The sequence below is a fragment of the Thermobia domestica genome, chromosome 13 (genome assembly GCF_964235325.1).
Source record: "Thermobia domestica chromosome 13, izTheDome1.hap1.1, whole genome shotgun sequence".
Lineage (NCBI taxonomy): Eukaryota > Metazoa > Arthropoda > Insecta > Zygentoma > Lepismatidae > Thermobia > Thermobia domestica.
In genome coordinates, this window is record NC_137466.1 from 216,882,950 (window position 1) to 216,895,618 (window position 12,669).

Genomic DNA, 12,669 nt, shown 5'->3' on the forward strand with positions numbered 1-12,669 from the left:
ACCGGCACATTTCCTTATAGGAGAACCGATGCTTGCTGTTCCGACACAAGATTTCACCTTGGCGAAAATGTCCCACCTGAAGAGATGGCAATTAGTGCAGCAATAGGTACAACACTTTTGGCAGCGCTGGTCTCAAGAATATTTATCCCGTCTACAGCAAAAGCCAAAGTGGTGGACCCGACGTGACAACCTCAAAGAAGGAGACTTGGTGCTATTAAAGAAACCTCACCTCCCCTCTCTACGTGGAGCCCAGGTCGTGTCAAGGACATTCATAGTGGTAGCGATGGTCTTGTGCGAACTGTCACCGTAAGAATAGCTGCTTTGGATTTAAGGCGCTCCATTGTGAAGCTCTTTCGTTTACCATTTGATGCAAATAGATAGATATACTCGTGCATTCAAATATCAACTTTTCACATTCTGTTTATGATACTCTTATTCATATTTCGTGTTTTCATTTTCATTTTTACTTTCTTTTTCATGTTCTGCTTATATTGTTTCTTTCATATTTAGCGTCTCGATTTTCTTTACTTGTTTATTTTGTATATACATATTTGTGTTGTTTTCTATTTTGTTGCATTACATATCTCATTATGATATTCATGTTCTTGAAACGCGAGCATTTCAAGGTGGGGGATATGTACGGGCCGATCGCCCTTCCTTGAACATATGGCCTTTAAATAGTACTTCTTCCCTCCTGCAGAGGGTTCCGGGGTTTACTTTTGTCAACCCTCGGAATTTCTTTCTTTTGGGCGGACAAGTGTGTTTAAAAAAAAAGAGCCGTTAGATCAGTTGCTTTTGTGTGTGTGCGTCCCTATGATGTGAGCGTGTGGTTGTCGTCGTGCCTACAGTGTTTAGTGGATAATATCGCTTCCATAGTTTGAATTTAGTTTGTTCTTACAGTAATAATTATCTGTTTGATCCAGTTATTAATAAATAATATATATTCAGTTACAGAACCTTCTAATTTTAATATATGTGCATAGCAAAATACCTTTACTTGGTTCGTACAGTGCTAGCCAGAAAGCTTATTCGACTTCCTTCAAAGCAACTTACTATTGTACAACACTTTATTTATTGTATTAGTAAAAATCAAATACAGTGAATGTAGATAGTATGTGCACTGTGATCTGAACGTGTCTGAAGTTTTATTTAACGAACAAGGTTGGTACACCAAATTTCTTTGATCTCGGTACAAGTAGGACAGTAAAGCATATGATAAGCACTGAGTAGTTTTGAACTCACTATAAAGAACATACTTTATTACTCGTAACACACGTGCACGCACACACACACACACACACACGCATATATATATATATATATATATATATATATATATATATATATATATATAGTGCATTCACTGTAAATTAGGCTTCAAACTATTATGTTACCTCCCTTATCCATATTAAGTTAAGGATAATGACGGAGCTTGTGAAAGCGTTAGACAAATATCATTAATTCAAACGTTTTCGTTGTTGTCCAGTACGAACATTAATAATGGCGTTTTTATGGTCACCAGATTTGCAAACTCATGAGAGATTCTGCACTCAGAAATGCCACAAACAACGGGGCATATTACCGACGTTGTCAACAACTTTTTGAGCAAGTGGTACAAGGAAAAGTATGAACTTAAATCCCACATGAGTTTGAAGTTACATATTCTCCACTCTCGCTTTGATTACTTTCTTCTAAATTTAGGTGTTCTGAGCGAAGAACAGGGGCAGAAGTTCAACCATGATATTAACGAGATGGAAACGAGGTATCAAGGGCAACGGAATGTGTACTTAGTTTCATATTACTGTTGATGCTTATTATGAAACGACCAGAAACGAAATTCGACTCAGAGCAAGTTTGAAAACCAACGTTAAACCAAATAAGTACCATTTGGTGACATTGAAATAACTCAGTTTATTTCATTGTTTTATACAGATTTCGTTATATTAAGATCAGTATTGCGTTTCCTCTCACCGTTTTCTCTTACTTTTACATTTCACCATTCCATTCATTTCTCATCATCACCGTCTCCTTTAGCCTAGCCAGCATAATCGTGGGACGTAAAACTCAAAGATTTTTTGAATTAAATGAGTATGTCATAAAATATTTCATGTGTACATTGTATAAAAGCCCTACGTGATACGAAAAGAAAATTTAAATTTGACATCAGATGACCGAAATAGGTCACAATACACGTTTCAGATTATACAGCATCAACATAATATAGAAAAGGTAGACTCGCATTCGTTCAAAGATTACAAGGTAGGATCTTCGGTCGAACACTTATTTTGGTATTATATTGGTAAAGCACTTCAGTTTCTTTTTAAAAATGTTGATCAGAATTACTTTTTAAATGTTTGCACAAGGTTGTGTTACTGTCCTAAACTAATTAAAAGCAAAAGTACGTTGGCTAACTACAGAATTTCTGGAGAAGCTATAATAGAATTGTCCAATACCAAAACGTTTCTTGTCTACTTTTGTGAAACGTCCTTTTTCATGGTTTCTGCTTTGTTATTATCTATTTTCAACTGATTTAATTCATTTAATGTATTCATGTATTTATTTAACGTCTTACAAAATTTGTTTTGCTTATTTTCAGGTGTAGAAATTAAGGTGATAACAATAAAAGTGATTTGCCGAAAGGTTTGTAAAATGGACAACAGATTTTTTGGAAGCGGACGACACAATCGATAGCTTTATCGACTATTTTCCAATCAACTCCAAAGTAACCTCTACGAGAAAAGTAATATTTCGGTTAACACCCTGCGTTCCAGTGACAACCATATGGATGTCAGAAAATACTGTTGCAAAATATCAGTGACATCCATGTGGATGTCATGAAAACTTATTCCAGGTCGTAATAATCCTGAAGATGATGAAATTTGTTACTGGGTGTAAGGCAGGAGTTAGTTCTACTATTTCTCGTTAGGTGACACTACCTTACTGACAGAAAAGAAAAAATGTTTTGTCTCAGTAGATAGCAGGCCAAAGGGACCTAAGTGTCTGTTTTGATGATTAACATTGGTAACACACATGTTCAATTACGACAGACATGTGTTTGTTTTGATGGTAGACAATTGGAAACTTCCATATCGTATATCGAGATCAGAAAAAGAAAAAAAGAAAAAAACTTTGCCTTTGATCTCTGGTCAGTGGTGCCAGCCTGAATCTTCAGAACATCAAAATTTCCCTTTCTCAGCCCAAATGTTCCACAATGCAAATACTTATCAGTAATGTGAATGCAAGTCTCGCGCTTGCATAATAACTATGCCGTATATAAAGGTCTATACAGTGTTTAAACAGTAAATGAAAATCTGATATTTCAGCACGCACACTGGCCCTTGTAACACAAGAAGTCAATGCTGAAGCAGTTGTATAAATGATGACAAATGTTTGGCTACCCAACATAAACTTTAATCAACTTTGGACTACCGATTTTCTCAACACTACTTTTGCAATTCAAATTCTACGAAAATAGCAGTTGGCCAACATAGGGCCTATCTCGTGTGCTACCAGTGAAATATGAACATGTGATGATCTATATTGATCATTAGGGCAACCCAACAGCATAAAAAGCACAAAAAGCATAACAGCAATTTACTTATATGGTTGGTATCTTGAACATGGTTGTGGTTGTCTGAGGGTCTAGAAAAATATAATTTTAAAAGCAGAATAAAGCATAATTTTAGAAAATAAACAAAGCATAATTTAAAATATATAACATAATTCTTCGAAAATTCTATTTAACTGCACATTCAACATACTGTATTTAATATTTTTCAAAACCAATATTTACAATGCATTGAGAATATAACAATGCAACAATGAAAAGCTTATTTTTATTTCTGTATATTTCTCAGTGTAATCCTTTGATGTGGGGAAAAGAAGAAATAAAATGAATAGTACACAAGATCTCCGAACTATATTGTTATGTGTACCTCTTGAACTTGAGCACTTTCTGTACTTTTTGGTGGCATCTTTTACTGTTCCTTTCTGTAAATATGCACCTCTAAGGCGTACACAAGTAATAGAAAAAACTAACTCGAGTAAAGCATTTCTCTTTACAGTGCATTAAGTACAAAGTTCATTAAATATGAAAAAATGCTTGCATAAAATATTAATAAATAGATCAAGATATTTACAGTGTCCGAGGATTATCCTGGCAGTGACATGGACACCGCTGTTGCTTAAATGCCATCCCACTGGTTAAATCAGACGCTTCGTTCAATTCAATCTCCAATCACAGAAAAGAGAAAATGCGCGAACACAAATACCAACTTAAAAGCACGCTCCGTTCTCTACAACAGGAAAGCGAAAGGAAATGAACCGAATATGGGAGATTCGTCTCTAACAAATATACTTGTCATCTTTGTATAACGATAACTGGAGTTGGAGGAGACATAAACACTACATCTTTTGCTATTATATTTATATAACTTTCATGAAGAATATGGTTATTTTACATTTGAATTTTATATTATAAGTATGTGGAAAATAATTTTAAATGATAGCCATTTATGCTTTATTCTGTTCTAACAACATTCAGATTTCAACATGCTACAAACTTTCGTTTTGTTGAAGATAGACACAAACATGCTGTGGACGAAATGGGAAGGGAAGTCCAACGTTTATTTTAAAGAAACCCCCATGTCTTTACCTATCACGGTCGTTGAGTTAGAGGATGATATGTGAACGTGTTTCCTGGTCCTGGAAACAGAGCTGGGGTTAGTGAATAGCTTCGACGAGTATAACATTTACCGATAGGACACAAGAACACCGCTTCCAGGAAACACACACACACAAACAAACCAAAAAACAAAAGCGAAATGAAATGAACTGTAAAGCGCGTCTCTTCTTTGTATAGGGCTATACAGTGTGTGGTGACTTGTGAGAGTTGTCAACCTTTGTTTGGTTCTCGTTCTCGAAATTTTGTGTATAAGAATAGGTGATAGTACCATAAAGAAGGACAAGCCGTTGCGTAGTGATGCAAGAGACTTTTTTTTTAATGTTTACAACTTTTTTGCAGCAAACAATAATAAATCTGAGAGTCTTCGTAAAATCTCCCGAGCAACATGTGTCAGTGAGAGATCCGTGTGGCGAATTGTGAAAGAGAATTAGAAAAGTCTAAATACAGGACGACCCGTCGTAACACCCGGTAAAGCAAAACCTAGATTCTAGACCCCCCTAGACCGGCCGGCTGAAGTTAGGGAGAGCGCGATCCAACCATATTATAGTTCATTCGCAAACCTACTGTGAAAATTTTAGGGGAGCAGCAAAAATGTAGGGGGCGGTCCCCCAGACCCCTGGATACGTGCCTGGGAAGGCTGTTGAAAACTCGCGTAAATGGGAATAGTTTTACTGGGAAAAAGACTGTCTTATGGACGTAGAGGTTGACAATTTAATTGTGAGTGTTGGAAGCCATTCAGAACCCGATAATTCTTTAACAGATAGTGATTGGGAAGACGTACCTGGAAATTATAGCGACTATTCAGACGATCTCGGGTGCTCACCAATCATAGACTAAAGTTAAAAGCAAAATATTTCTACGTTTATTGTTATAATTTCTTGTGTACATTTTAAAATATTCTAATAATTACGTGGGTTGCTATATATATTTCTGGCCTAGGCAACACTAAGTGTTGCCAGGTGCAATCTGACATTTCCATTGGAAAGTTTGACATTTTGTAGCATAAATGTACTCAGAACTTTTTGACTTACGACAATTTTTTTTTCTTTTACAGGTACTTGAAGAAATCAACTTGGCAAAAAAATGGAATTAACTCGTGAACATTTTCGTGCGATCATTTTTCACAACTTTCGACGTGGATTATCACGACAAGAGTGCATCGATGAACTTAAATCTTTGTATGGCGACGAAGCACCATCCTATAGCACTGTGAAAAACTGGTACAACGAATTCAATCGTGGCCGACGCTCGCTCAAAGACGAATTCCGTGAAGGTCGTCCAAAAACAGCCGTTGTGCCAGAAAACATCGATGCCGTACGTGAACTGATAATGCAAGACCGTCATGTGACTTACCGTGAGATAGAGGCATGCCTAGGCATTTCTTCCACCAGCATACATTCGATATTGCATGAACACCTGGCCGTAAAAAAGGTTTGTTCTCGTTGGATCCCGCACAATTTGACAATCGCTCAAAAGAAAGCTCGTGTGGATTGGTGTAAAGAAATGCTGAAAAAATACGATCGCGGTGCTTCAAAAGACGTTTATAAGATCGTCACAGGTGACGAATCATGGATCTATGCGTATGAGCCCGAAACAAAACAGCAATCGACCGTGTGGGTCTTCCAAGACGAGCCAAATCCAACGAAAGTTGTTCGTGGAAGAAGCACTTCGAAGCAAATGGTCGCCTGTTTCTTCGGCATAACTGGTCATGTGGCGACTGTTCCGCTTGAGCAACGTAGGACGGTCAATTCTGAGTGGTACACCACCATTTGTTTGCCTGAAGTCTTCGGAGAAATTCGAAAAATGAACAAGAGAAGACGAATCATTGTGCACCATGACAATGCGAGCTCTCACACATCGGCTCAAACCAGCGCATTTTTGACCGGCCAAAACGTCGAAGTGATGGGTCATCCGCCGTACAGCCCTGACTTGGCACCCAATGACTTCTTTTTATTCCCACACATCAAGAAAAAAATGCGTGGTCAACGATTTTCGTCGCCAGAAAATGCTGTTGAAGCATTCAAAAACCATGTTTTGGAGGTGTCTCAATCGGAGTGGAAAAAGTGCTTCGAAAATTGGTTTGAGCGCATGCAAAAGTGTATAAATCTTGATGGAGAATATTTTGAAAAACAATAAAACCATTTTCGTTGATAAATATTCGTATTTTCATTATTAGGCCAGAAATATATATAGCAGCCCTCGTATTAGCATAATCTTATTTTTTTCTTTCTTTGTCATAACAATACACGCATATACTAGTATTATATAAATACAAATACATTGTTATCTAAATTCTCCCCAGTTTGCTACCAGCATTATTTTAAATTGCAGTTACGAGGTGACGTATGAAGCGTTCAGTGTGCCATCTAAGCACTATTTGTGAATAGCGTAAGTTGGTAGGCTCGCAACTAAGAGCGCTGACGTCACTGCCAAAATAGTTCTCGCCGACTGTAGGATATTTAATATATAGTAAACATTATACATTATACATGATTAATGTACAACAATGATTGAAATTGACAATAAAGTAAAATAAAGCATAATTTGGTAAAATAAAGCATAATTAACCCTTTCACAGAGGAAGTCGACTTTTGTCGACAGAACCAAATTTCCTTAACATGCGAATGTCGACGATAGTCGACGTGTTAAACTTTGTTTGTCCGTATCTTGGCTTTGTCGAGAGTAGTCGCCAAAGTTGTACCGTTCATTTTTGTTTGTGTTCTATTGTTTTCGATAAACAATAGAAATCACACAGAAAACCTTTGGTGACTACAATCGACAAACCCAAGATACAGACAAATTTTAACACGTCGACTATAATCGACATTCGCAGGTTAGGGAATATTTTTCCGTCGCCTTCCACAGTGAAAGGGTTAAACAAAAAATAAAGCAAAATGTGGGTTGTTTTATTGATCATGTTTCAAACTTCGCCACATAAAGATAAGAAAACTGTATTCAACAACTCAATTCTTGCTTCACGTAGCGTTACTTTAAACAGTTTATTGTCGCTGTACGCTGTTATATTCACAGTTTAAGTTCATATAGTTTAAAACTCAAAAATATATCTTGAACTCCAATCATTCAAATAATTCTTTAAATATACTGGAAATCGTTGCTTCTTAGTTTCTAATAGAACAATAAACTAAATATTTGAATTTAATTCTTTCCAGGGAGGATTCAAAGCCGTTGTGTGGACGGACGTATTGCAGGCGGTACTCATGATTGGAACTATAATTGTTGTAATGATATTTGGGACTTTAACAGTTGGAGGGACACAGGTTGTCTTCGACAGAAGTAGCAAAAGTGGAAGAATTGAATTCTTTAAGTAAGACATTTTTTTCTGTTTAGATGCCATGAATGCTTCTAGTTATTCATGGGTATCATTAACGAAATTAGACAATGATCCACACCCGGTTACGCAAATCTTGTTGCTGGTGAGCTAGATCTTCATCAAAGATATACGGTTCCTAAAGTCAAGAAAGCAAGCGATCTACAAAACCTCGAAACTATATTATTTTTAATCATAGATAGAAATAATCTTACCTTTAAACTTTACTTGCGTGTGTTAATGGAAATGGCCATTAGCCGTGTAAAATTTATAATCTCGACTGAAAAACGAGACGAGAGTTGTTTTGTTTCTCGCCTCGTCTTGTATTTAGAAACATACTTCTTGTCTGCCCACTCATGTTCTTTTCAGGGGCTGTGGTGGCTCAGTGGTAGAGCGTTCACCTCTGGTGCATGGAGTTCCTGGTTCGATACCTGCTCGCACTAAATAAATTTTGTGGTTGACAAACACCGTGTGCGTGGATTTCCTCGGGATTCTCTCACTTTTTCATTCCATCATTTCATTCATTTCTCATCATCACCGTCTTCTTTAGCCTAGCTGGCATAATGGTTGGAAGTAAAACTCAAAGATTTCATATTCTTTTCGATCCATGACCAATACTAGTTTCCTCCTACATTTTGTATCCATTAATTCTTTAATAATTATTCGATTTTATAAATCAATCATTTCTGAGGCTACAGGCCATAATTGTAGAACATTAAACTATAATTTCCATTTTATTCTTCATAGGTATAAAGAGATTAATTTTGGTCAGTGGTTCTAATTGTTATTTAAGTGTAGTTACTGAATTTTTAGTTTGAATTTCCAATTTAGGGCGAGTAGCAGAATTGACGTAACAGCAATGAAGGGAGTCGAATGTACTGTAGAGGAAAAGCAGAATATCGGCTTGTTTAATTGTGTTTGCAGGTTGGACGGCAAATGGAAGCTCAGTTCTAAGATTTGGAAGGCATATTCGTTTTCTGGATTCCATTTTGGTTTTCTTGTGCTTTCTCTGACTTTAACGATAATGACAAAACCTTTGTGACTTGCCATAGATGAAATATTTTTTCTTTATAGAAATCAGAATGAGTCCATGCTTCAATCCACTCAATATGTACCATCCTGTTGTTGTAAGAATGTCGAATGCGTAAATATTTTTGTTCAAAATTAACCAATAGAAATACAATTCGCTATTTATAAGTAGAATAATGATCGAAGAAATTTAAAATTATCAATTAATAATTTTAAACAAATTAAATATTATTTCATTCGAAAATATCTCCTGCATATATATGGTGTCAAACAATTATTCTTATTCATGACTTATATTCTATTACTTATATTTTTGGGAATGATGATACTGGATTTTAAATTGTTTAAAAAGAGAGAGGATGTAAAATGGAATTAGACAGATAATCAACTGAAATGAAAAAACTTTACATAATTTGTCCGACAAAGTTTTTAACACACGTTAAAAATTTTTCAGAGTTTTCCTACCTTATCTGAATAAATATGATTCATGAACATTTATGCGACATCTGATATTACAAATCGTGTCCAAATAAAACTTGCCCGTGATAGAAAACGAAAATACAGGCCAACAAAAGGATTATGATACCTGAAGATCAGAAACCACAATAAAAACTCGCGGGACTTACTGTGCAGACACTTTATGATACAAAATCTTTATCTGCACGATAGTGTGCATTGTACTGTTCTGATACGCAAAGGACCAAAAGGCCAGTGTACGCTTATTTTTCCACCAGCTATCTCATTCGGTAGTGTCAACTCTCGCTCCACGGCGTGTACCTAGCCTGAGCGTGGGAACCCTATCGTACGTTCCTGACATCCCGGGAACATGAGTTCCCAATTCTTTACAATTGTCTCGGATACACACTTATCTCCATAAATTACATTCATTCTCCTGTGAATTTCATTAGACTCACAGTCCTCTACTGAAAAGAATTGAACCACAACACACTGGTAATCGTGAAGCAAGTTTGTGATCTCCTCCATGCCTTTTCCGTGCCTTTTCCGTGCAGAGTCAAACGTCACGCTCTAACAGCTAGAATGGTATGCACAGAAGCCTATTATTAACTGCCGTGTATCTCGCACAATACACTTTCCTGGATGCTCAGTAGAGTGTGTAGAATTCATTTGGGCACTCTCTGTATATCCTATATTGACCCCTACCTTAGTACTTCCTTAAATACATACATGATGGACGTATCTGGCTAAACCAAATGGCATGCTGCAAAAGGCAGAAACGTGTGATTACGAAACTAAAAGTGTTTATAATATAGCTTCAAATTTGACAAACAAAAAGAGCACCAATACACAACTACATATTGTCAGAAAAGCTTGACTGCAAAACAATGTAATTACAAATCATTGATTGATTGATTGATTTTGAGTTTTACGTCCCGTTCAGCAGCGAGGCTATAGGAGACGTGGACCTACTGATTAACGTGGAATCCGAACCACATGAGCTCCCGCCGGGAATCGAACCCGGGTCTCCCACGCCAAAGGCGCGTACGCTAACCGCTTAGCCACGAAGGAGCTCTAATTACAAATCATATGACCAGGTGAAGTAGTAGAGAAATTTGCATGGCGGTCCAGCGATTTCATATTTTGATAATTTGCTTGAATTGACAAATGAGATAACTGCGGATTATATACGCCAGTGCAGCTAAATACGCCAAGTGCTCAGTGCTGAGACATTTTCTACGAAATCCACTGGAATGCAGCTGCAATATGTGCCACGGGCTTAGACAAGTCCGATTTGACAAATACTCGGGGAGATAGGTCTGGGGCCGTCTAGAACACTTTGTTTTGTAAATGTAACTTCAGTATTTGTGATTCCATGGCTACCAGGCAATCAATACCAAGCATAATGCAGCGAAATACGCCAAGGCTTGTGCAGGACTGGCTACACAAGACACAAACGTTTTCAGTTGTCCCATATGTTCCATGTAATATCGGCGTAGTCTTTTTAAATCACAATACAGTGCCATTGTTCGTTTATCTTCTTATGGATTTAAAATTTCAGTTTGGAACTTCAACTTTGGAGAAAATCGTTTTTGCTATTTACCTTTTTATCTTAATCTTGCACTTTGGTTATTCTATCATCTGCTTCAGTCATATTGTGTAGTAATATTTAAGTTCGTGTAATACAGACGATGTAAGAAGTTGCAAGATTTATTAAAGGTTTTTAGTAGTATCTTAGACTTGGAGTAATTACCTGCACGTGTTGGTAAATACGCCACTTGGTAACAACTTATTTTTTTACTTCGTGTACAAAATAGAAGTGAGTGGCATCATTGCCAATTTTTTTTTCTACATACGGAAAAGACTACTCTGCAACACACATGTTCTGCTCTTTGTATTTCACGAAAATTAAGGCCGTAAAAAATCCAAACCTTAACATGGCATATTTACCTGCACCTACCTTAATAAACAAAATTCGTAACCCAAATGTATAAGAGTAAATGATAATTGCTAAACTAAACTTAAAGAATAAGAAATAATCATAATATGATTAATTTGTTAATTAGAATAACCATCTTTGAAGAGATAGTGCAATGCAAAATATTTGGATCCACATATTTCTGATTTTTCTCTTTGGATTATTTAAGTATGATATTACTTTAATTTGTTTAATGGGCTCTGTGGCATTGCTTTTCCAATAAATAATTGTTTCTACCGCTATTCTAGTTTTAACCCTGATCCAACAATACGTCACACCGTTTGGTCTGTGTGTTTAGGGAATTATGTCGGTTGGTTGGGCTCCTTGACTGTGAATCAGGGCATAATGCAGAGGTTCCTCGCTTTGCCAAACTTTAGCAAAACTAAACTGTAAGTAGTTTTCTTTAGAAAAATCTTGTGAATAATATTAGAGAACGTTTCAATTAAAACCGTAAACAAGCCAGACGAGATAATTATAATTTCTTTGAGTATAGAGATAAGACAATTTATTGGTTGAATATACGGTGAGAATGCCCGGGTTGAGTTTTTCATTTATTGTAACAAGTTATAAAGTAAATTCAAAATAATGTTTAGTTTAAGATTTTAGGTTTTATTTGATACATTAAACTGTACAACATAACATTTATGCTTACCTGCAGGAGTTAAAAACTCAACTGCTATAAACTAGCATACCATTATTTTTTAGGGAGGTAAATAAGGTATGTTTCTGATCGAATTGGACGAAACATATAAACAAATCGTATACATCGGTCATTCCATGTCAACTCACCTAGAGCAATGTGCTTCAGTGTCTCAGATTCTCTTCAAAATTTATTCATTCATAAATACCAATGAAATTATGCCAAATTAATTTTTTCTGATTTTTTGGATGAGAAATGGGCCGGGGAGAATTTTTTTTAAAATGTGAATTTGGCGCCAATTTCACTTTCTGGCACACAGCTTCATGGAACTAAAATTACCATAACTTCCTTATTTCGCACGTTATTGTGCTCATCCAGATGTCAAATGAAAGCTTAATTTTTACTCTTTTAGTATGTTCTAAGAAATCTTGCAAAATATTATACTGTTAAACATTATTGGGTATATAAAGCAAATTTTAGGTCTTTTTTACAAATTGTGCCATTACTCAAAAGTGACAACTATGAAACTTTTGAAACTTTTTTTTAACATTCAT

General features: G+C 36.1%; 1 protein-coding gene across 1 annotated transcript in view; it reads left to right on the forward strand.

Annotated features, from left to right (window-relative positions):
• Window positions 1-12,669, forward strand: part of LOC145667972 (sodium-coupled monocarboxylate transporter 1-like) — a 110,873-nt gene that overhangs the window by 42,282 nt on the left and 55,922 nt on the right. Inside the window, exons 7-8 of the mRNA XM_081735397.1 lie at window positions 7,855-8,009; window positions 11,724-11,864. Coding sequence (XP_081591523.1) covers window positions 7,855-8,009; window positions 11,724-11,864 — 296 coding nt within the window. The remainder of the gene's footprint in view (window positions 1-7,854; window positions 8,010-11,723; window positions 11,865-12,669) is intronic.